We start from the raw sequence: 26,291 nt of genomic DNA on the forward strand, positions 1-26,291 counted from the left end.
TTTTTCGGAAAGTCTTTTTGGATTTTATTTTTGGAAATTCCAAGAGGAATTCCCTCGAAAATTCATGGAGGAATTCTTTTATAAATTCCGTTAGGAATTCCTTCGAAAATTCCTGGAGGAATTCTTTCGGAAATTCCGGGAGGAATTCCTTCGGAAATTTCTGGACGAATTCGTTTTAAGATTCATGGAGGAATTCCTTTGGAAATTCCTGCAGGAATTCTTTCGGATGTTCTTAGGGGAATTTCTTCGGAAATTCCTGGAGAAACCCCTCCGGAATCTTTTGGATGCATTTTTTCTGAAATTCGTGGAGCAATTATTTCGGAAATTCCTGGAGAAATTTCTTTAAAAAATGTCGGAGGAATTCCATTGGAAATTCCTGGAGGAATTCCTTTGGAAATTCCTTCGGAAATTCCTGGAGAAACTCTTTTGGAAATTCCTGAAGGATTTTTTTTTGGAAATTCCGGGAATAATTCTGCCGGAAATTCCTGGAGAAATTCCTTTGGAAATTTCCAAAGGAATTTCTCCATGAATTTCCGATGTAATTTCACCAGGAATTTTGCGAAGGAATTCCTTCAGGATTTTCCGAATGAATTCCTTCATGTATTTCCGAGAGAATTTCTCCAGGAATTTCCGTAGCAATTCCTCCAGGAATTTTCGAAAGAATTTTCAAGGGAATTCCTCTCGGAATTTTCAAAGGGATTCCTTCATGAATTTCCGAAGAAATTCCTCCACAAATTTTCCGACGGAATTCCTATACGAATTTCCGAAGAAATCCCTCCAGGAATTTCCGGAGGAATTCCTCCAAGAATTTCCGAAGAAATTCTTCTAGGAATTTTCAAAGGAATTCCTCTTGGAATTTTTAAAGGATGTCCTCAAGGAATTTCCGAAGGAATTCCTCCATGAATGTCCGAAGGAACTCCTCTATGAATTTCCGAATGAATTCCTCCTGGAATTTTGCGAAGGAATTTCTAAAGAATTTTCCAAAGGAATTCCTCCAGAAATTTTCCGACGGAATCCCTCCACGAATTTCCGAAGAAATTCCTCGAGGAATTTCCGGAGGAATTCCTTCAGGAAATACCGAAGGAATTCCTCCATGAATTTCCGAAGGAATTCCTCCAGGAATTTCCGAAGGAATTCCTCCAGGAATTTTGCGAAGGAAATCCTGAAGCATTTTCCGAAGGAATTGCTCCAGAAATTTTCCGAAAGAATTCATTCACGAATTTCTGAATAAATTCCTCCAAGAATTTTCAAAGGAATTCCTCCAGGAATTTCCGAACGAAATCCTCCAAGAATTTTCACAGAAATTCCTTCTGCAATTTCCGAAGGAATCCCTCCTGGTATTTCCGAGGGAATTCCTGCAGTAATTTCTGAAATTTCAGGAAGGAATTTCTCCAGGTATTTCCGAAGGAATTTCTCTAGGTATTTCCGAAGGAATTACTCCAGGAATTCCCGAAGGAAATCCTCCACGAATTCTCGAAGGAATTTCTCCAAGAATTTCCGAGGGAATTCCTCCAGGATTTTCCCGAATAACTCCTCCATGAGTTTCCGGAGGAGTTTGTCGAGGAATTTCCGTAGGAATTCCTCCAGGAATTTTCAAAGGAATTTCTCCTGCAATTTTCAAAGGATTTTCTCCTGAATTTCCGAAGGAATTCCTCTACGAATTTCCAAAAAAATCCCTCCCGGAATTTCCAAAGAAATTTTTTATGGATTTGCCTTGAAAAACCTCCAAAAATTTCCGAATGAATTCCTCAAAAAATTTTTGACGGTTGTCCTCAAAAAAATTCCTTGGGATTTTCTCACATAATCCCCATACGTGTTTCCGAAGGAATGTTTGAAGAAGTTTCTCAAGTTTTCGTAGAAGTTCTGCAATTTATTTTTGAAGGAATTTCTTGAGGAATTTCCGAAGAAACTTCTCAAGGATCTGGAATCGCTGGAATTCCTTGAGGAATTTCGTAAAGATTTATAAAAAAAAAACGAAAAAATTCCTCAACGAACTTATCAAACAATTTCTCACGAAATTTCCGAAGGTTTTAAGACATATCAGACATATGTCAAAAAAATTTCCAAACGAACTCCTTTAACAATTTCCGAATTTTCCTTATCAAGGCATTTTTAAAGGAATTCTTCAAAGAATTTCCGAATGATTTCCTCTAGAAAATAAAAAATCGCAAAAAGCATTTCTTCAGGAATTTCCGAAATATTTTTTCAAGGAAGTTTTGAAAGATTTTTAAAGAAATTCCTTATGGAATTTCAGAAGGGATATCTCATGAGACTTTTAGTGATTTTTTTTCAATATTTTCGATAGAATTGCTTCAAGAATTTGGAAAGGAATTCTCACAGAAATTTCCGGATGAATTCCTCCAAGAAGGTATTCCTCAAGGAATTTTCGGAAGAATTCCTCACGAAATCTCCGAAGGAGTTCCTCAAGGAATATTCTAAATCTATTTCAAAGAAATTCCTCATGTAATTCCCGAAGAATCTTCTAAAGGAAATCGTAGAAGAACTCTCGAAGAAATGTTTTATGGAATTTCTCAAGGAGCTTTAGAAATGAAGGAATTCCTCAAGAAATTTCTGAAGAATTTGTCAAGGAATTTCCGGTGGAATTCCTCAAGGATTTTCGAAATAAATTCCTGAAATTATTTTTTAATTGATTACTTTAAAAATTTCCGAATGCAGTCCTCTAGCAACTTTCAAAGATATGCCTCCAGGAATTTCCGAAGGAATTGCTTGAGAAGTTTTCAAAGATTTTTTTCCGGTAATTCCGAAGGAATTCATTAAAGGATTTTTCGAAGAAATTTCTCCAAAAATTTCTTAGGGTATTCCTCAAGGAAAGAAATCTTAGTTTGATTGGAATTTTTGAAAGAATTCCTGGAGAAATTCTTCAAGTATTTTCTGGAGCTTCTCAAACGGATTTCTGGTGGAATTAAAAATAATATTTGTAAAGAATTACTGGGGAAATTCTCAAAAGAATGCATGGTGAAATTCGTAATAAACATTCTAAAGGAATTATTGAAGAAATTTCTGAAGGTATTCCCAACGGAATTATTGCAAGTTTTCCGAAGGTAATTTCTGCTGGAATATCTACATTAAAATAACCTGGAAAAATATTAAAGAAATTTCTGGAGAAACTGCTGGATAAATTCAAATTCATGATGGCATTTGTTAAGAAATTCCTGAAGCAATATCTTGAGGAATTCCTCAAGGTTATAATCATATATGATTCTTCCATTGAACCATTCCTGTTAATCACCAATATTTCATACTTCACTTTTATTTTATTTTTAAATGATGAAGTATTTAAACTCCTTGTTACTGCAAAGTGGTTTTCAGTGTAAGGGTGCTCGCCCCCCCCTGGCCGAAAAGCTGGCTACGCCCTTGCCTTTGGCTGAAGACGGTGTCCGCGTCTTTTTTTTATTCTTAACTTTTCAGGGCGCGCGCCATGAAGCTGTTTTTGGTAGTGTTTTTTTTTACAACTGCGAACGCGCTAAAGGGTTAATAGTGAGCTTGTTCCATATTATTGTTTTTCTTATTTTTATATGTATATTTTAATAACAATTCATTGAAACAACATATGCCTTAAAGGTACTAGACTGAGTGAGAATTTAAATTAAGTCAGCTCAAGTTATACTTACTGCATGCTTTTTCTACCTTGTCCATATTTCAATTCAAATGTATATACGCTACTACTTTATTTTGAGCATCAATTTATGTGTTTTTGAATAACTTTTTTTTCGAACTTTTTCTCTTGCTCTACAAATTATTTCAAAATCTACCCTTAGAAAACAGTCTGAGTTTTTTATTACCTTGAATTACAGCATTTTTTAGGGTGACCCTAAACCTTCGATCATTATCTACTCGCTGAACTGTTGCAGAAAGCTATTCGTTATTTTTAACACATCAATGTGAAAAACCAAGCCTAAACCCTTGTAAGTTGTCGTACTAATCTAATGTTTTTTCTCTTCTCTTTTTCTTTCATGTACGTAATATACATAGACTCAGCCAGGAGGAAGTTCGTGCCAAAGTGGAGATGTACCGCTCGAAGCTGATGAACCAGGGAACCCCAGCAAACGATCTACCCAAAGACGAATTCGGACGACCAGTGTAAGTACCGACGATGAACCCTTTTGCTACTTATTTACTATGTAACTACTTTTCACCGCGCACTGATAACAGCCGGCGGAAGCAATGTGTTTTCACTTCCGTGCGGTAGAGACGAACAACCCTCCCAATAATGGGATAACATTGCTGGTTGGTATCGGAAACAGTATCGTCGGTGAAACCCTTCAAATCTGAACGCTGGCTCATTGGCTGGTCGGGGCTGTTGAGCTGTTCATTGACCGGGTGCGGTCGACAGAAGTAATTTGAGTAATTGCCATGAATGCCATGTATCCTACGTGTACGAACGGACGAACGGCCGACCGGCCCGGCCAGGATTAATGAATATGCTAATTGGTTGCTGCTATGGTTTTCTCGCCTGGCCCGTAAAATGCCACTTGTGCACTTGTATGTGGTTTAGTATTTGGTTTTGGCTGGCCGACGATTAGATCGCCGCGCTTGTAAAGCGGAAAGGGAATCGCGGGTGGAAGAAAATTGTTTTATGTTGATCGATTTTCGCGTGGTAAGCTACATTTATCCATATTTGTTGTCGAAATTTGGTTGGCAGTTGACCTACAACTGGGAATATAGTTTGATTTCCTAGTGAAGGACGTGCCGGTAACTGGGAGTACTGACGGTTTCTTGATGGTTTGATAAAATTAGAACGATTAACAACATTTTCTTCTTCTTTATGGCTATACATCCCCATCGAGACTTGGCCTACGCCTATCTCGCTTCAACTTAGTGTTCTTTGAGCACTTCCACAGTTATTAATTGAAGGGCTTTCTATGCCTGCCATTGCATTTGTATATTGTGAGGCAGGTACAATGATAGCCCAGGGAGTCGAAAAATTTTTCCCGACTCTAATGGGAATCGAACCCGCCGTCTCCGGATTGGCGATTCATAACCTTAACCGCTAGTCTACTTGGCTAACTGGAGATCCCGATTAACAATATCTTTAAATGTTATTAAATAGTTTATTATCATTAGTTCCGTTTGATAATTTTTTTTGTATTCTAAAAATATCACTTCCTGGAGACATTCTTTCAGGAAATAATGGTCGAATTACTGGGAAAATGGTTTTTTATTTGGGTCCTCTACTGCCGTTTTACGCCCGATTGTCCCATGTTATATGGGAATTCCATATAACACGGGACAATCGGGCGTAGAACGGTAGTCAAATGAATATTTGAATTTCTCACAAAAACTTTAAAGATTTTGTGTTTTAAAAATTTGTAAAAATTATCACATGAATTGCTTTTAAAATTTATTTTACCTGAAGAAATCACTCCAGCAATTTGTGGAGGAATTCCTGGATAAATCCATGGCATCCCAACTGGGCATGTCAGGAGGAATTGGGGGATGTCTACTGAGGTTTCTCCAAAAATTCATCCTAGGATTACTCCAGGATTTCGTCCTGGGATTCTTCAACGGAGTTCTCTTGAAGTTCTTCCAGAAATTCCTGCAGTAATCCCTTCAGAGATTTCTTCAAGGATTTCTCTAGGAATTACTCTTGGAATACTAGAATTCGTTCAAGAATTCATACTAAAAAAATCTGAGTTTTCTCGAGAATTTTCAGCAGGAACATCTCTAATCATTGCTTTTGAGAGTCCTCCAGGAATTTCTAGAGAATTCCCGCAAGTATTACATACGAACCCCAGAAAAAAAAAATCTTGGAGAATTCCTACCAGAAATGTCTACGTTCGAGGCGGACCAACCAAGGGTTGAAATCATCATTATTATTAATAATAACATTAACCAGTAATGTCTAGAATCCTCCTAAAATAATCTCATGAGGATTCCCAGTAGAGACACCAAATTTCTTAAGAAATCCATGACATGCATTGCTGGAGGAACCGTTGCAGAAATTTCTAGAGGAATCCCAAGAAGAAAAATACAATAACCAAGATGAGCCGCATTGATGTACGAATTGAAAGTTCAGTTTTCACCCTGCACTCAATTAGTCGATTACATTTGAAAGTATCTGTTCTTCATTAGTGTAGAATAAACTATTCAAATTTGATGTTGTAATGCAAAAAGCGTAAATATACTTTCATACTCTCACGGGTTTGGTGCGATTATATTTTCAGAATCTCGTAGATTTGGCGCGGATTTAAGTTCTGCTCACATTGATTTGCGTGGATATTTTTTTCACTCTTCTCGTAACAACTCTGCATAATATTCTTTTGTGGATTCCTGTTGGAATTCTCCCGGAAATGTTGCTGGGACTCGTCTAGTCACTTATGCCAACTAAGATTCCTCCAAAAAGTCCTACTGTGATTGCTCCAGGGATTTCTCCAAGGATTCCTACAGAAATTCTTCCTTCTAGAATTTTTCTAATGATTCCTCTAAGAGTTCATCTTGCATAATCTACAAGTTCTTGTTGGAATTCCTTCAAGAATTCTTTGGTGATTTTTATTTAGGGATTTTTCCAAAAAATTTCGCAGACATTCATCTAGAAATTTTTGCTAGAATTTCCTCACGAATGCTGATGGAATTTCTGCAGAAATTACTGTTAGGAATCATCTAGTAATTCTTGCTGTGATTCCTCTGGCAACTCCTGTTGAGAATTCCTTTTTGAATGTACTCCAAGAGGAATTTCTAGAAAAGTGTTTGGAGAAAGTTTCCTTGAAAGAATCGCTGAAAGAATTTCTGTGGGCATCCTAGCTGAGACTCCTGAGGAAATTTCAATGTGAATTTCTGGAGAAACTCCCGAAAGAATTCCTAGGGAGAACTATTGGAAAAATCCTTGAGAAATCTCTGAAAAAATCCATGAAGATATTTCTGCAGGTACTCCAGTATGTATTCTTTATGGAATTTCAAGTAGATTTCTACAGAGATTTATCCCGATGTTCCTTTTGGATTATTCGAGGAATTTCTGTTGAGAAACTTTCCAGAAGTCCAGTGGATGTTTATACAGTAATACCTGCATGGATTCCTTCGGATATTCCTCCTGTGATTCGTCCGGGGATTTCTTTCTTCTTGAATTTCGTTCAGAAATTCCTTCTGGGATATCTCAGATTGTTCTCGCTATATTTCTTCCACGAATTTCTCTAAAGATTCTTTCAGAAATGCCTGATGGGATTCCTCCAGTAACTCATCTAGTGATTCATAAGGGGATTTCTCCATGGATTGCTCCGAAAATTCCATTCTTACATAGAAAAGTGTTCCTTCAGGAATTCTAAAGCTTAGAATTCCTCCAGAAATACGTACTCCGGAATCCTACTAGAAATTCCTCCGTAAATTCCATCAAGGATTTTTTTTTCAAGGATCTCTCCAGCGAATCATCCAACAATTCCTCTTGGAATTTTTTGCTTCTGGATCCCCTTAGAAACTTCTTCTTAGATTCCTTAGATTCTCCAGGAACTGTTATATCGAAAGAATTTATGGCATATTCTTAATATTTTTTGGGAAACATTTGAAGCAGTTTTTGAATCATTTATTTTGGCAATTCTAAATGGAATCCCTTAGAAAGTTTTTTTTGCTGAAGCGCGAAAGTGCTGGATATAGTTGAAATGTTGTGTTGAGTCTACGTCGAATGAAGCAATCGCCTCCACTGGTCTCGGTCTTGGGCCAGTCCTTATCTCCTTCTCCACTGCAACAAGCCAACGTGTACGTGGCCTACCAGGACATCGACGGCCCCTTCCTGGTTCTTTGCTGCATGTGATTTTAGTTTATCGTTCCTCCGGCATACGAGCTACGTGCCCAGCCCACCGCAGCCTACCGTGTTTTATTCGCTTTACCATATGCATATTGCATATACTTGGTACAATTCGTAGTTCATGCGATGCCGTCAGACGCCTTTCTCCATTTTACCGCCGAGTATTGTTTGCAGATCTTTACGTTCAAAAACTCCAAAGGATCTCAGCGTCTACAATTCATTGCCGTGTAAAGCGACCGTAAGAATCAGAGTCATGTACAACGCGAGTTTTGTTTTTGTTTGCAGCCTACGAGACTTCTGCTAGTTTTCCGGATCAAAAAAGGCCCGATTCGCAACCGCAATCGGTCTTCTGACCTCACGAATAACATCATTTTCGAACGTCACTAGAGTACCAAGCTAAACAAAATCCTCCTCAACATCAAACATATCATCACTTTGTCACGGCCGGACCGACGTTGACTGCCATCATTGTGGTCTTAATCGTATGTCCAAGTATTAAAAGGTACTAACGCTTCTTTCACGTCCCGACGGTCAATCACGATATCGTCCGCGAAGCCTAAGAGCATATGCGACCGCGTGACAGGTTCGGTTCCTTTGCACACCAGCTCTTTTTACCATTCCTTGTAGTGCTATGTTAAACAGTAAGTTCGAAAGAGCATTGCCCCTCTAAGGTTACGAGCGATGACGAAATTTCATACGTAATCCTTACACTTGATTTCTTCCATTAAGCGTCGCACGAATCAATCTTATCAGCTTCGTCGGAAAACCATGTTCGATCATAATCTGCCATAACTCGCTTCTCTTCACTGAATCGTACGCCGCCATGAAATCAGTAAACAGATGATGAGTCTGCAAGTTGTACTTCAGAAAATTATCGACAATCTTTTGCAGGATGAACTTCTGATCTGTCGTTTATCGGCCCTCAATCGGCCTCAGTCTGTTAACTGAATTTTGTACGCTGAATTGAGTAGTGTTATTCCTCTGTTATTCACACTCCATATCTGCAAAATAGTACGCTGTAAGAGTTGATACAGCTGCTCACTAACGTGCTTGAGAGGCTCGGCAGGGAGTCCTTCCCAGCAGTCTTTTTGTTCTTCAACACTCTAATCTAATGGCTGTCTTGACCTCGTCTAGCGTTGAAGGTTCCATAGCCTGTCCATCGTCATCAATTCGAATTCTGTCTGTCGCTCTTCAGTTCCCACTGTGCAACAAACGGTCCAAATGCTCTGTCTACCTGGCAGTCACTATTGTTTGGTCTGCAGCAAATTTCCCTCACGTGTGCAACAAACATGACGGGAGAAGGCGCTATTTTTAGCCGCACGTAATCCAACTCTTCGCATATCATTCTGTTCCATACTCCCTTGCGCCTGAGCAATCACATTTTCTTCGTGCTATCTTTTTTGCGGTGGATTCGTTTTTCGGCTACTCTTGCATCCCTTTATCGCCTTGTCCCTGCTCTGCCAGAATTCGAAGTCCGACTCCTTTATTCTCGTCCGTTATCCTCTGACACTCCTCGTCGACCACCCGTTCCTAGGTCGTTTTTGAGCAGTACCTAACACCTCCCGTGCTGCCGTACTCATCGCTTCCTGGATAGACTCCTCGTTGATTTCACTTATCCGGTCGTCCAGCTTCCGGTGATAGTAAGCTACCGCGCCATCTGTTGAAAACCACTGGATGTTGGATTGTTGGACGCATCGATCGCTGGTTCCTAGAGTTGGACACGAGTTTGATAACCGAGCTCGAACCCTTTTTACTAGCTACGAGATAGTGATCTGAGTCGACGTTGGGACCCCCAATGACGTCCGATAAGTATCGACTATCTACCAGCACATAGTTTTTCAAACTTCATTTTTCTTGGTGTTCGAAGCCTTTGACAGGCCACCTTAGCGGGGTCGCGCTGCCTACATCGTGTTGGTGGGGCTGCCATATTAGGTATAGTTGACGAGATACAGCGTTTCTAATTTAGTTGCTGGATATCAGAACAGACGCTGTTTGAGCCGCACTTCCTTGGTAAACTGACGCTTGGGACATGGTTCACTTTGGAATTCTTTCAGCGATCCCTAGAGACTTCTTTAGGGATTTCTTTAGAGATTTTTCCGGGAATTTCTCTGTAAACTTCATCCGAAATTATCGTAAGTATTTCTGTGGGAGCTTCCTAATGAATTTCCTCCATGCATTCCTTTCGAATTTTGAACATTATTTCGGGAAATCCTCCAAATTTTCAGCAGGACAATTTTTCAAGGGATTCTTTGGGGAATTGCTACTATGATTTCTTGTTATATTTTTCAAGGCATTCATTGTTTTTTTTTTCGCAGTTGCTTGGGAACTTCGATTCGGAATCCCTTTCCTTCGGGATTTTCCCGAAGGGCTTCCTTCGGAAAATTCTCAAGGTATTTCAATGGTTTTTGTTTTCAATGAGTCTTTGGCGAATTCATACAGGAACTTCTTTGAGGCATTCATCCAAGAATTCCATCTGAAACTTCTTCAACGGTTCACTGTGGATTTATATACAGGATTGATCGGGTAATTTTTCAAGGGATTCATTAGAGTACACTCCCTTTTATCAAGAATTCATTCAGGGAAACTATTTTATTGAGTATTAAGGACTGTTCAATTTATAAAACGGACAACTTTCTTGTGCGATATCTTTTTTATTTTTCATTGAAATCATTATCAGTTTTTTGCATAACCTTCTATAGCTATTCTCAAATGTAGGAAAAATATAACATTAAGCAAAATATTCTTTATTGTGTAACTGAAGCGGTTTTCGTAAAACATCAATAAAAACCCATTTCTCAAAATTCGACAAAACTTTCAACATACTTAACATGTACATTTTCATGAAGTTTTGAATGTATTGGAATCTTATACTATCCTACTAAAGGTTAAGCTCAATAGTTGCTCAGTAATAATGCACCAATCTCCAGTCTCCAGCTTGATATAGTGATTTGCCTTGTTTTCCTAGAAATTATTAAAAATGTTCATTTAAGTCCTGTGTTGCAATAGCATCACGGATTCGGCTAAAAATTTGTCTAGAGTTATAGAATATTGCTCTCTGAATGATACAGAAGAAAAAATTCTTTTAATTGCATTTTTCATCAAAAATTTAATCCATAAAGATGGTCATATTGAAAAATTTCATAACTTTTGCTCCATTGATGCAGATTTTCGACTCTAGCGAATCTTGTTATTATTTATTTTCAACAAAGTTGGTCCTATGTTATTGTACACCTTATTGAATAATAATCGGATGCAAAGTTTTCATTTTCAACATCATTGTTATGCAAAATTTGCATTTGGTTGCATTGTTATTTGGAAGAACCTTCAAAAAAATGAAACTGTTTTGATTACTGTATCAGTAATGGCGCACAGTAACCAAACCAGCGATGCTATTAAGAAGCAGTTTTCTGCATTTAAAACCACATCATTCCCACTTTCGACTGGATGCATGAAAAAATTGATTATTTAATATTTTCATGCCCTTTTTGCTTTACAATTGAATTATATTCAAAAAATCGAATCTCACTTGAGACTTTAATATCTCAGCACTTAATTTTCCAATTGAGTTTAATTTTTCCCAAAATGTTTATTACTCATGCTGCTGCAGCATGGCACATACTTTTCTGGTATTAAAAACGATATACCATATGTGAACAGTGATTTCATATATATTATCAATTTTCAGCAATCGATAAATTCACCTCATTTAACACCTGGCCGATTTCCTTTAAAATGAAACTATTTTTATTCGATTCAAAAATGATTACTGTAATGAAAGATGATGTACTGAACAACGAAGCAAGGGTGGTTAAATTTGAACAACGCGTCTTCTTTTTATAGCCTTGTAAAGTTGTCCGTTTTATAAATTGAACAGTCCTTACTTCAGGAGTTTCTTTGAAGAATTCTTTCCTTCCATTACTTAGGGATTCTGTGACGAAATTTTTGCAAAGATTTCTTGAAGAACTTCTCAAGGGAATCATTTTAGAATTCTTCTAGAGATTTCTTCAGGAATTCATCTGAGGGTTCCATTAACAAATTCCTTCAGGTATCAATACGAGAATTTCTCCTGGAATAAGTTGAGAAAACATCTTTGCGAAATTCCTTTAATGAGTCGTTGCCGGATTCCTTGAATGATTCTTTTATGAATTGTGCGTTTAATTCCCCCAGGAATTCATGCAAGGAATTCCATCGAGAATAACTCCAGGAATTTCATTTTCTTTTTTTAGGAATTCTTTTGGGACTTTCCTAATTAATTTGCAGAACAACTCTTCTTAAGATTTGTACAGAAATTCATCCAAGAGTTCTTTTGTAAACTTATCCAGGTATTACAGCGATATTTTTCATGTATTTGCGAAAAATATGATTCAGTGATTCGTAGGGGAGTACCTTCACTCTTCAGAGATTGGGAAGTTACCCAGGCATTTTTTTTTTGGTTTACCCATTTAGAAAATCATTAAAAATTTCTACAGGGATTCTTCGGGGACTTCACTCAAATACTTTCGCCATATGGTTCTATCAGGATTTTTCGTAGCATATTTTGGAAATCAATTTGAATATTATTTTGGTAATCCTAGATGAACTTCTTAAGGGTGTCGTTGTAAGTTTTACCGGTGATTCTTGCAGAAATTCGCCCAGAGTTTCGGCAGTATTTTTAAAGTTTTCCAACATAAAAATCTGCAGGGATTTGTTGAAGTATTTTTAATTATTTTTTCCTGTGATTTTTTTTTAATAATCTTTGAATAATTTCCCCAGGGATTCAATGGATTCGTTACAGCATTGCTCCTGAGATTCCTTGATGACCTTATTTAGGAACGCTGTCGAAATTTCCCCATTTTTCAGAGATTCTTCGAGTAATTTCTCCAAATATCCTAAGGAATTCGCAAATTCCTCCAGGAATTCACCCAAAAATTAAATCGAACATTTCTCCATTTTATCAAAAGTTTATGTAGAGATTGCTTTGGGAGTTTCTCATGGAATACTTTAGTGAATTTCTTTTGGAATTCATTGAGGGATACCACCAAAGAATTCTTAAGGAATTCTTCTAGGCAGGTCTTGAGAAATCCTTTCATAAAATCATTCCATCTTAAACTGCTACAGAATTTTCTCCTGGGATACCATCGAGAATTCTTACAGAGATTGCATCAAGAAACTTTTTCAACCTCCCTTTTGTATCACGGTGGCAGCAGCTCGCTGACGTAGTGTACGATTTGGGTCAAAAATGACCCTAATGCCAGAGAAGGGTTAAGATTCTTTGAGCAATTTCTCCAGGGATTCCTAGTGAAATTTTGTAATGAATTTGTTGGAGAATTCTTTCAGTGATTCCTTCAGGAGTTCATTCACGGAACCTCTAAACGTTCGCACTGTTGATCCTGTCCAACACACCTTCTGTAACGCTACGATGCCGAACCCGCGGTTTACATCAGCAGTTTACATGTCGAAGCAAACCCCCGTCCCTGTCAGCATACGATTAAAAGCACCCACCACGGTTGGTTACCCGATCTTCCCTAAGGTTGCTCCTATCCCGGCCGGTGCCACTCGGAGGAACGGATCGGAGTTGCATGGCAAGTGGCTGAAGGACCTTAACAAGAGGTCTGAGTCGCATTTTCAGTCTTTACCGTGCTAACACAGCCTCTAGTACAGTGTGAAATGTAATCTCGAATAAAAAATCAAAATCTGTCGAAAAAAAATAGGTATCAGGTATCAGTAGGTCGGCTCCAGAGGCTTCTCTCTTCCATTTGAGAAATTTGTGCCATCGCCATGAACACGAGTTTATTCATCATTTACCTGAGGGAGAATGGAAAAAGTATGGGAAAGGGAAAAGGACCGGTAAGGGAATAGGATCGTCATTACACGCATAGGCGTACCACAACGGGTTCACGCAGCGTCCTGAAAAGGACATTGTGGTAACGCATAAAGCGTAAAGGAAGCCTACAGCTCTGCATCACAGCGGGTCAAGAACAACAGAACTGGACAGTTACATATCAAAAGACATAAAGTTCTATAATAGGATTCACAGTTATCGCATTTAGATGAATCAGCTTGCAATATTCAGCAAGTGATAGCTGAGTCGGCAGTGGCCAGTAAATGCTTTGATCAGCATGCTGCAATTTTGCTTAAACAGATTAGTTAGATACGTTGCCACCCCTAGAGATGGCTCAGAACAATACAATTGTGTTTGACAACATGACTCCAAACTATTCCAGTATTGTTTGTGCTGAGTGGCAGCCCAGGTGTGAATCAGATGCTTTACCCAACACTTCGATACCGGAGTAGCTAGCAGAGGGCCAGTGAAGTGGCTCCAGTGCAAGCTAAAGCTTCCATGATGAAGGTCGTTGTAGTATCAACGGCATTATCTAAATCACTTGGAGTGTCAATGGATGGTGAGTATCGATGAAATTTGGCTGCAACCAAATCGGTAAAGAGATCCCAGTTGGTTGACCGGGGATTCCTGAAACGCAAAGTTTGCGAAGTAACATTCAGATGTTCAAAAAAGATGTAGCGATGGTCAGACAAAGATTCTTCATCTGACACATGCCAATTGGTCAGTGGCTCGTGACTAATTCTACTAGAGCAAAGCGTTGTGTCTAACACTTCCTCTCTAGCAGATACCATGAAGATTGGTAATCCATCAAACTGGAGCCTCTGAAATTGATGTCCGAGCTGCCCCAGATGATATGGTGAAGGTGAGCATTAGCATTATTGCCAATAATAAGTGGAAGGCCTATTGAAGTGCAGTTTAGCGATGACTTGTTTGAAGGCATCCGTAGGGGACGGTTCGTCATGCAGTAAATAAACCAATCAATAGACGTATTTCCTGTGTAGGTTTCCAACATATTCATCAATTGAGATAGCATATACATCTCTGGTGGTTAATTCAGAGACGAGTGTAGCAACGATTGCGTTGTTGACAAGCACACAGGTCCGAGGCATGACACGCGAGTTTGCTACTTCATTTTCACTTATTATTATTACTATATATTAACGACACTTTATCATTATTGTGGCATTCGTGGCAACATTTTTACTGGAAGTAGCAAACACTGGGTTCACAATGTTTCTTACATAGAAATTCCCCGTACGAATATTAAGTTCTTGGATTTGGGATGTACCATTTTGCATTAGTCTGCAAAGATTGATTGTTGCTGTTCTTTTATGCTGAAGATTGATCTGAGTCAATCCGTAGCCACTACTCAATCTAGGCAAGGTAAAACTTTTTGCATTCAACAGTATTATATTTGTTGCTTTCGTATTAAGTTGTGGCAAGCACTAATTTACTCTATTTCGAATGAACGTCGAGGCTCCCAACACTTTCACTCAATTTTATTATAATTCGAAAAAAGATTCTTTCACTCCTTTTTTCCTTTATTTTTACTTTTAATGGCTGAATTGCCTTCTTTTCTGATGTAGTTTATTGTTATTTTATCGGTAAATACGATTCTTATAGTGTTTTTTTTTCTTTCATCAATGAAAACATTTACAAGTAAAATAATACAACCTAAAAGTTTCTGGTATATTGCTTATCCTATTATAAATGCTTGTATCATCTCCCAGTCGTACTCTCCATTTGTACTTCAGTTACCATCAATCAGAATAGACCCCTCGTCCCCGCCGTAGATGTTCATCGACTCCTCGCTGAAAGTTTCCGGCGGCGGCGAGGCCCGGCCATACCCCCTCGGATCGGAATAATCCATATAATGTTGCGCTTGTTGTTGTTGTTGCTGCTGCTGATGATGATGTTGTTGCATCATCGACGACAGCGTCACCGTGCTCATTTCGGCGAACGTCCGATTCAGATGGGTGTCCGGCACGAACGTCGGCCTTTGGGCGTTGAACTTGGTTTTGTAGCGCAACCGCTGGTTCACGTACCGATCGTACAGTTTCCCCGTCGGGTTCTTGCGGATCATGTTCCGCGGGCAGTAGAACGTTTCGACCTGTTCCGAGTGGAACAGCTGGCAGATGACCTCGGCGTAGTGTCGCATCAGGGCGTGCGTGAAGGTGATGTTGAACACCAGGAACGGCTCGACGACGACGTGCGTCAGCTCGGTTAGGGCCTTTTTGTCCAGGTGGTGGTTTTCGGCGAAGAATTTCAGTACCCACCGGCCCGAGCGACTGCCCTGGAGAAAACCGGCCAGCGCTTCCGGTGAGATCTGGATCGGGAGACTACCGGCGTCGGTGATGGCGTTTCCGGAGGAGGAACCATGGTTGCTGCTGGATAGGGCTGCGCCCGTTATGGAGGATGACGCGGAAGTGGATGAGGATGGTATTCCACTGCCGCCGGATGGATTGCGAGTGTCCGGGAGGATAATGTTGGGGGTGGATGAGGAAGACTCGTGAAAGGAATTGCTGGTTGAGATGCGAGGTTTCTTTTCCACCTCCAATGGGTCGATGGAATGGCGCTCGAAGCGACGCTTTGGGGTCGGGTGCTCTGGGGAGTTCTAGAAAAGTGAAAGAGAATGAAACATGCAGAATTAGTTACATATGTTTAATGGTCTATTGAAAACCGATTAATCATCTATGTTCTAAAATACTTTCAAATTCTTTTCCACAAGAAGCAAAAGTGCGTGTATTACGGCTTTTCGGGCCCGTATGAAGTTGATCACCAATATTAACTTCTTTTCCCGATCAGCCTAGATAGCTGTGTAGTGTCGGTAGCGGTTAGTTCAACTGGCTAAGAATAGCACTACGGACCGCCTGTTCCAGTGGTAGGAATCCACTAATCAGGTGACCCCTAATTCATGGTGTTATGCGGCTTTACGCTTACCGTGCCTAGGAATGAATGGTTAGGGGGATCTTATAAAAACCTAATCGCAAACGGAGCCTGTGGAGTACCAGGGCACCCTCCACAGTATTTGCCCTTACTGTGCTAACCGGAGCAATAGCGCGGTGTTTCTCCGAGACAATCAGCTGCCCTTCTTCAATCTCATACTTGAGGCTGAATAAGGGCGAGATTATGAAGATGTTATTAGTTTAGATTTTAACCTATATGGTTTCGCATTATGCGTTTTACACAGTGTATTCTGTGCATCCTCGCCTTTGGCGCACTCAAATCGATACCGATCTGGCTTTATTGTTGCTGTTCTTTTTTGTGCTGTGATTGTTAAGAGTTTAATCTTGCCTAGTTTGGGTAGTGGCTACGGTTAGGATAGCTCAGATCAATCTTCAGCACAAAAGAACAGCAACGATCAATCTTTGTAGACTTATGCAAAATGGTACAGCCCAAGTGGCGTTAGTCCAAGAACCTTACTTTCGTAAGGGGAATTTCTATCTAGGAAACCTTGTGAATCCGGTGTTTGCTACTTTCAGTAAAAATGAAATGGCAAATGGCGAGGCACGTGTCATGCCTCGAGCATGTGTGCTTGTCAACAACACAATCGTTGCTACACTCATCTCTGAACTAACTACCAGAGATGTATGTGCTATCACAATCGATGTATCTGTTGAAAACCTCAACAGGAAATACGTTTATTGTTCGGTTTATTTACCGCATGATGAACCATCCCCTACGGATGCTTTCAAGCAAGTCATTGCATACTGCACTTCAAAAGGCCTTCCGCTAATTGTTGGTAGTGATGCTAATGCTCACCATATAATCTGGGGCAGCTCAGACATCAATTTGAGAGGCTCCAGTTTGATGGAATACTTAAGTAGTACAGATCTTGGATTACTTAACATAGGCAACCGCCCAACCTTCATGGTATCTGGTAGAGAGGAAGTGTTAGACATAACGCTTTGCTCTAGCAGAATTAGTCACGAGCTGACCAATTGGCATGTGTCAGATGAAGAATCTTTATCTGACCATCGCTACATCTTGTTTGAACATGTGAATGTTACTTCGCAAACTTTGCGTTTCAGGAATCCCCGGTCAACCAACTGGAATCTCTTTACCGATTTGGTTGCAGCCAAATTTCATGGATACTCACCATCAATTGACACTCCAAGTGATTTAGATGATGCCGTTGATACTACAACGGCCTTCATCATGGAAGCTTTTGAAGAAGCCTGCCCTCTGCTGTCTGTGAAGATCACAAGAGGAACCCCTTGGTGGAACTCCGATCTGGCAGGAAACAATGTAGAAAGAGTTGGAACAGACGACGTTCGGCTGGATCGGAGGCTTTCAGGTCGGCTCGCAAGGCCTACCAGAAAGCTCTTCGGTCTGCTGAACGATCCGGCTGGAAAAACCTTTGTACAAATGTTTCCAGTCTGAGTGAAGCCAGTCGATTGAACAAAATCCTTGCAAAATCTAAGGATTTTCAAGTAAACGAACTTCGTTTGCCAAATGGTGATTTCACTTCCTCTGATGAGAAAGTTTTAGAATGTTTATTCAGTACACACTTCCCCGGATGTGTGGATATTACATCTTCGGATGAACCTGATGTCTTTTCTTGTAGTTATGATTCTTTAGCTTCGGCTCGGAGTATCATAACTTTAGAATCGATTGAATGGGCACTTAATAGCTTTGCTCCTTTCAAATCTCCTGGGGCAGATGGGATTTATCCTATTTTGCTTCAGAAGGGATTTGATTATTTCAAGCATATTTTGAAACAACTACTTGTTTGCAGTTTTGCTACAGGGTATATTCCCAAATCCTGGCGGGATATTACTGTGAAGTTTATTCCGATAGTGGGTCGCGCGTCGTATGAAGAAGCAAAGAGCTTCAGACCTATCAGTTTGACCTCTTTTCTTCTGAAATGCTTAGAACGCATTGTGGATCATCACATCCGTGATGTTCATCTGGCCAACGTGCCTCTTCATGTGAACCAACATGCCTACCAATCTGGTAAGTCCACTGTGACTCTTTTACACAAAGTTGTTTACGATATCGAGAAGGCATTCGCTCAAACGCAATCCTGCTTGGGTGTTTTCTTAGATATCGAGGGTGCCTTTGACAACGTGCCTTTCGATGCCATATTGGAAGCCGCACGGGGCCACGGTATATCTCCAATGATTTCCAATTGGATTCACCAAATGCTCAAAAACCGACATCTCTTCTCGACATTGCGTCAAGCGGCGATTAGGAAATTGAGTGTTTGTGGATGCCCCCAAGGGGGAGTCTTATCACCTCTTTTGTGGAATCTCGTAGCAGATACGCTATTCAGGCAACTCAATAATAGCGGTTTTCCTACTTATGGTTTTGCCGACGACTACCTAACATTGTTAGTCGGTATGTGCATCAGCACCCTTTTCGACCTGATGCAAAACGCTCTTCAGGTAGTTGAGGGTTGGTGTCGCCAATTTGGCCTTTCGGTAAATCCGAGTAAAACATCTATTGTTCTTTTCACGGAAAAGCGAAACCGTAATGGTGTTCGATCTTTACGTCTCTTTGATTCTGAAATCAATGTGACTGAACAGGTAAAGTACGTTGGAGTCATTCTTGATTCCAAGCTTTCCTGGACACCTCATGTTGAGTTCAGGATCAAGAAAGCTTGTATGGCCTTCGGGCAATGCCGGCGAACCTTTGGTACAACTTGGGGTCTTAAACCCAAGTATATCAAATGGATTTACACAACTGTTGTTCGTCCAATATTGGCTTATGGATGTCTTGTGTGGTGGCAAAAGGGCGAAGTGAGAACGGTCCAATCAAAATTAGGCCATCTCCAAAGGATGTGCCTAATGGCGATGTCTGGAGCGTTCTCTTCAACGCCTACGGCAGCGCTCGAAGTTCTCTTCGACGTTACCCCACTACACATTCATCTCAAACAAGAAGCACTTTCTTGCACTTACCGTCTATGGGTACTCGGTTTACTAGAGGAAACTCCTGTGAACCGCAGTTCAACACACACCTCGTTGTTTCCACTTTTGGTGAATTGGGACAAAGTTGTCCTTGCTCCAGGTGATCTTACAATTGCTTGTAATTCTCCATATAGGACATTTTCCACGAAATTCCCCTCCGGGAAGAGTGGGGAGATCGCAGCTAGCCACGCGTGCGGGTGGACGGTTTGATTTTTTTCCTGTCACAATTTTTCTCGTATAAGATTTCGATTCGAAAAAAAGTTCCGCGTTCGGTGTGTTATAGTGAATTAGTTCTCAACCTTATTATTTTCCAGCGTGATTTGAATTTCTGTGAACTAGCATTGGTGATATCTTCACCAGTGGCATCTTTGGCTAACGGTTCTAGGAATAATACCGGGACGAAGTTGCTCTTTCATATTTGGACAAACTTCTTTGAGTGGAGAGTGCCTTGAAGATGCTTATTGGGTATTTAGCGTTGAAATTTTGCTTTAAGAAGTGTATTAAGAGTTACGGTAAATTCGGTGTGGTCATTTTATCAAAAATTAGTGCGTGTTTCTCTTGCGTTTCACGTCTCGTTTTTATCGGAAGTGATTTATATTTGATTCGCTGATGAGTGGTCATTGGAAGAAAAAAAAAATCAAGTGCAAGTGCATAGTGCACACTTTATGTAGGGACAAGTTGTGGGTGTCGTGGTTGTTTGCTGCTATTAAATGATCGTAACCATGGAGAAGACGATATCGTTCAAGCCGAAGGAGAAAATCAGCAGCGCAATCAGATTTATTGTACTTACACAGAGTATTTTAAAGTTTTAAGCTGTTATAAATTGATTTTATTCTATTGTGTCATATTTGGGGTGTAATGGCACTAATAATGTATTTTACATATATTTGATTTTATTTTCAGGAACAAAATAGGTAAATTTTGCATTACTGTTCTAATTATATGTATTATATATTGATTTTCATAAAACTCAAACGGAGCGTTTGGTACGGTATGCCCACGCATCCCTCCTCCCCTGTAGATTCAAGAATTGTTTCGAAGTTTAATTCTAATTAGTAGTAGTACATATATTTGAACTCGAGACAATTCAAAGAATCATCTTTGCGGCAAACACAACGCAGTAGGCCTGGCCGCTTTGATGCTTGTAACATATCTCTGATATGCTGCAAGTTTCAATATTGACAAGAAAAATAATTGGGCATAATCTAACCTAATTATTTTCCAGGATGCTTTCTCGTACTGGCTGCGTGTGTGTTAGATTAGATTAGATTAGATTAGAAATTCCCCTCCGGGAAGAGTGGACATCTGGTTATCTGGAGAGAAGTATTTCAGACGGCATCGTATGTTACACTGATGGCTCCCTTCTCGAAGGTCGAGCAGGTGCTGGTGTTTATTCTCGTGAGCTAAGGCTGTATCAGTCTTATTCACTTGGTAGACACTGCACCGTTTGTCAGGCCGAAATCTTTGCTCTTATGTGCGGAGTGCAATCAGCACTTCAGCAGCACGTAATGGGCAAAGTAATATACTTCTGTTCAGATAGCCAGGCTACTATTAAAGCACTTGCTTCGGCCAACTCCAGGTCGAAGATAGTTATCGCTTGTCGAACTCAAATCGAGGAGCTGAATTCAGCAAACGCTGTTCACCTTGTATGGGTACCTGGCCATTCTTCCATCGCTGGAAATGAATTGGCTGATGAGTTAGCTCGCACTGGAGCATCACATGACTTCATTGGCCCTGAGCCAGCTATTCCGGTATCCAAGTGTTGGGTAAAGCTTCAGATTGACACCTGGGCTGCCACTCAGCACAAACAATACTGGAATAGTTTGGAGTCATGTCGTCAAACAAAATTGTATTGTACTGAGCCATCTCTAGGGGTGGCAAAGTATCTAACAAATCTGTCAAAGCAGAATTGCAGCATGCTGGTCAAAGCATTGACTGGCCACTGCCGACTCAGTTATCACATGGCGAATATTCAGCAAGCTGATTCATTTGCCTGTGATAGCTGTGAATCCGATTATGGAACTTCGTATCATTTAATATGTAACTGTCCAGTTTTTGCGCAATTGCGTTTCCGAGTACTCGGGAAACACTTATTAAGTGAAACTGACTTCAGAAACCTGAATCTTCAGGACGTTCTGTTGTTCTTAACCCGCTGTGGTAAAGAGCTATAGGCTCTTTTTAAGCTTTATGCGTTATTACAGTGCCCTTCTCAGGGCGCTGTTTGAACCCATTGTGGTACGCTTATGCGTTATTACAGTGTCCTTTTCAGGACGCTATGTGAACCCATTGTGGTACGCTTTTGCGAGTATGACGATTCTATTCCCTTACCTGTTCTTTCCCATGTCCTATCCTTTTTCCTTCCCTTCTCCGTCAGGTAAATAATGAATAGGCTCGTGTTCATGGCGATGGCACAAATTTCCCGAATGGAGGAGAACGTGCCTCTAGAGCCGACCTACTGATACCTGATACCTGGTCAACACATCTATTTACGTTCATCAGCCTCATGCCCATCTAGTTCTGCACGATATAAGCTAGAAAATTGAATATTTGTGCAATTTTGCACAGCTTTTGGTATGGGCGTAAAAGTTTTTTCTTGAAAATGTCCTTTATGTTTTCTGAATGAAGTTCGTGTAACAAGTTTTAGTCACTAATCAAATTTATTGTGCCAAAGTCACTATTTAGTCCCTTTTTTGCTATCTATAAGTCATTATTTGGTCACTATTTTCGAGAAATTGGTCACTAAACCAACTATTCCGACTATTACGACTTTGTTAAAGGGCCCATATAGCCGAGGCGGTAAACGCACGGGTATTCAGCATGACCATGCTGAGGGTGACGGGTTCGATTCCCGGTCGGTCCAGGATCTTTTCGTAAAGGAAATTTCCTTGACTTCCTTGGGCATAGAGTATCTTCGTGCCTGCCACACGATATACGCATGCAAAATGGTCATTGGCAGAGGAAGCTCTCAGTTAATAACTGTGGAAGTGCTCATAGAACACTAAGCTGAGAAGCAGGCTTTGTCCCAGTGAGGACGTTACGCCAAGAAGAGGAGAGAGGAGGAGGACTTTGTTAAAACATTGCCTTAGATGTGCCAAAAACCATTGTCACACTTGTGACAAAAGTTACAAAGTACAGATCGTGGTGCCCAAGTTCGTCATCTCTTTACCTTAACGTAACTGATTACACTAGTTTACAGCATTTTTGAACTCGGTAAGCTGATGATCATTTTTGGTGTAGAATCATGCCCTGAGTTCGAAAACGCGAAGGAAAAAAATTACAGTAGAGCGGAAAATTTTTCGACTTTCCATACAAGGTTGATGATTTGAAATCGATTTTTGTTCTATTTTTAAGCAACGTCACTCACTTCACACACCTCATTCTCCGTAATCAATGCTTCGATTGAGCTGAATTTTTTACTGTAACTCGCCTACATATGATATGTCAAATAAACGTCGAGAAAGAATTTTTAAGTTGGTTTTTTCTTATTGAAAAAAATACATTTCTTCAAAAGAATTAGGGAATTTTGCGAAAATTTAAGAAGATCGTCCCTAAAACTCGCCAATATCTTGAATTTCATCAATCTGACGCAAAACCTGTATTCAGATGACCGAATGGTATTGTATTCAGCTTTTGATTTATGGAAAAAGATTTAAAATTGGTTGAACAAAACGCAATATATTTGAATTTTAGTAAATTACATATTTTTAAAAGTTGCAAAACTCGATATTGAGTTAAATCTCAAAAACTGTTCTACTTTAATTTTTTTGAAGGTCGGTTTCGAAATCAGCACTAAATTGTGCTTCAAAAATTTTGGTCGTTGACAGAAGTTCACGACTTTCGTTTTATTTTGTAAACTTGTGTTACCTACTTGGTTTTAGACAAATTTGTGCCCCTCATTAGACAAATGTAAAACGTTTTCCCATTCTTAATTCCATATAAATTTCAATCGCAATGCGGAGTACCAGGACGCCGTCAGTTGCATCTAAATTTTGCACGGTGGTTTTGGACGCTAAAGGGGGTCGAAAACTCTTAGTTCCAGAAAAATCTACCTTGTTGACCCATTCTAAGTCACCATGGACTCTGGCGACGTTGCTTTTGAATATTGTAATCCCAAACTCAACTCCTATTTTGAATACTTTTCAACTGCTTTTTTGTCAATCAATGTGGACTTTGTACACTAGAATCTTCTGAAACATTCACGTTCAAGTCACTTACCCAGTGCAGTCCCTTGCGCCACTCGCGCAACCGATGCCGCAGCAATATCTTCTGCCCGATGGCCCTTTCGTCGTTAAATATGTCATTCAGATCGTGCTCCTCGATCACTTCCAAACATTCGACCGAAACTCCGCAGTCTTCTCACGTGTTCCCGTGTTGTTCGGCCGTTCCAACAAAAAGCAAAAATGGTGAAGATTCGTGCATTGAAAAAGGAAAAAAAAAACGAGATGAATAATATAATACTACGTAGAGACCCCTCTAAAAATAAGATCTTGGTAATTGCTTGGCTTAATTCGTACACACTAAGAAAGGTGGATCTACTTTTTAATAAAGTTTACGAAAAGAAAAAAAAAACAAAAATAATATCGAAACTGGGTAACACTTCACCGGAGGTCGGTGAAATAAAACCGAATTTTGATAATTTTCTAAAAAAAATATTGGACATAGCATCACAATAGTTTTGTCTCATACTGAGCATTTCAAAGTTCGATAGAAAAAAACCGAAGAATACATTTCCTAAGTGCACGTGTACACAAAGGTGGGTGATTAATATTTATGATTCTTTTATGTGCCTAACATACAATGGAAGAAATTGTATTTGATGGAACACGATCCAACCATTCATTAGAGACGGCGGCGACTGGGTGTGAGCGAACGAACATGCTGCCTCTCTCATAGCAGCATGTTTAATCCCAACCAACAACCATCCTAACTAATGTGTCGTCGAACCGAAGGGGGATGCGGAAATCTAAGATACTTACACATCAACCGATTGAGGGTGGCCACCTTCAGACCCCACTCGTTCCGAACCAAGTTCTCCAGGGCGAAGCGCTCAAAGTCGTCCAATTCATCTTTGAAGGTTCCAGCCGCTGCCGCCGCCGCCGTGGCTGCAACCGGAGTCTGTCCGTTGGTCATTGTGGCTGCTCCGTTAAGACCGGACATTTGCGCAGAAACTTCTAATACCCGTTCGCCCGGATAACAATTTTCTGGTAAATCTAAAATGGCAGATCAAATTGCCATCGCCTTCGAGCTACTACACTTCTGCTGGTGCTGCTGCCTAGGCCCCTTGCTCGGTTAACCACCACCGAATGCTGAAAATAAACTGACACCAAAATGACGACGACCCTCTCACAGTCGATCTGGTACATGCCATGTAGAATCTGGCGGGTACGTGACTGTTGAATTTTATTATTATTGTACCCCTACTATTGGCGCGCGTGGTCTCTCTCGCTCTTGCTCTTGATTTTATTCTCTCTCGTGACCGGGGAATGATCTGGCCGGACCACGCGGTACGGGAAGTGGGAAGCGGGAAAGATGAGAAAATCTGTTCTGAAAATTATTCCAAACCGGACACAGTGGTTCTAGTGTGTAAGAAATTGGTTTTATTAGTAGTTTTGTTTAAGGGAATGCTCATCAATTACGCCATGCAAAAAGTGACAATTTTCAACCCCTACCATAAATGGTACCATTAAAAAATAGAACAATGACTTGTTCTTCACACTTCTACATTAATTTTAACGTAAAATTCAACGGTTTCGACAAAAACAGGGGTGTCCATTTCGCCCCAGGTGTTCATTATGTCCCGAACCTCCTAATTATGTGTGACTTCGAAACCGAGTTTTAGGCTGAACTTCTTTTAAATTTTTGCTGAAAACCAAATGTTACAGTTTTAAAAAGTTTGCAATATACTAAAATTCATGCGTTGTAGTCAATCAATTATATTTTTTCTGTATGAATAAAAAGTAGATTATAATACTAAGGAACCGGAACCTCTTTACATGCTATTGGCTTGGCATATAAAGGGGATTTTTTGCATGAGTGAGGAAACCTAGTTCACGAGAACAGATGTTGCTCCTGGGCATTTTAGATGAGGCCTAGGGGGTTTCCAGGAAATTGCCAGAGAGCCCAAAGGAGAACGTTCTACGAGGCTTCAAAAGATTTCAGGAGCCTTTAAAAGGCGTTCCGCCAGGTTCAGTTAACGTTTCAACAAAACTGTAGTGGTTTCAGAAGCGTTTCAATAGTATTAAGGGGGTTTCGAGAACGTTTTAAGGGCGTTCGCTTCGTAGAGGTTTTTGGACGTTTGAAACAGGAGCGTTTCAAGGGGTATTTATATGTGTTTCAGGGGATTTCTGGAGCCTTTTAAAAACGTTAAAAGGGTGTTCAGGGGCATTTCAAATTATTAATGTTTATTTTAATGGCGTTTCAATGTGATTACGGAGGTTTCCAAGGCGTTTTAAGGCATGTATTGAGGCATGTAGGATCAGGGTCGTATGAAGAGGCGTTTCAAGGCGTTTCAAGGGGTTCAAGATTTTTGCGAAGAGGTCTCTGAACATTCTCTGAAACTTCTTAAAAATCCTCCGAAATCCCTCTAAGATCCCCTTGGACCCTATATAACGCAGCTGAGACAATTAGAAACTCCCGAAAACGCCTACATAACGCCTCTGAGACCCGCCAAAAGTCCTCTGAAACTTCCCATATGCCCCCGAAAACACTTGCGTAACTCAACTGGAGCCCGCCAAAAATTCTTCGAAGCTGTCAGGAATGCTTCCGAAATCCCCCTAAAACCCCCTCTGACGCCATGTAATGGAAC

At 40.2% G+C, this 26,291-nt stretch overlaps 2 protein-coding genes across 3 annotated transcripts in view; one reads left to right on the forward strand and one right to left on the reverse strand.

The window, feature by feature from the left end:
• The window catches only part of LOC109398009 (serine/arginine repetitive matrix protein 2), a 147,114-nt gene that overhangs the window by 13,341 nt on the left and 107,482 nt on the right, over positions 1-26,291 (forward strand). For both annotated transcript variants that reach the window (XM_029877686.2, XM_029877685.2), the window contains exon 2: positions 3,994-4,101. In XM_029877686.2, coding sequence (XP_029733546.1) covers positions 3,994-4,101 — 108 coding nt within the window. The remainder of the gene's footprint in view (positions 1-3,993; positions 4,102-26,291) is intronic.
• LOC109418988 (uncharacterized) lies at positions 15,241-25,050 on the reverse strand. Its single transcript, XM_029877687.2, has 3 exons — positions 24,463-25,050; positions 23,702-23,838; positions 15,241-16,191 (listed from the first exon to the last, which is right to left on the reverse strand). Exons 1-3 carry the CDS (start codon positions 24,641-24,643, stop codon positions 15,328-15,330), a joined length of 1,182 nt encoding a protein of 393 aa, XP_029733547.1. The 5' UTR covers positions 24,644-25,050; the 3' UTR covers positions 15,241-15,327.

Source organism: Aedes albopictus, chromosome 2 (assembly GCF_035046485.1).
Source record: "Aedes albopictus strain Foshan chromosome 2, AalbF5, whole genome shotgun sequence".
Lineage (NCBI taxonomy): Eukaryota > Metazoa > Arthropoda > Insecta > Diptera > Culicidae > Aedes > Aedes albopictus.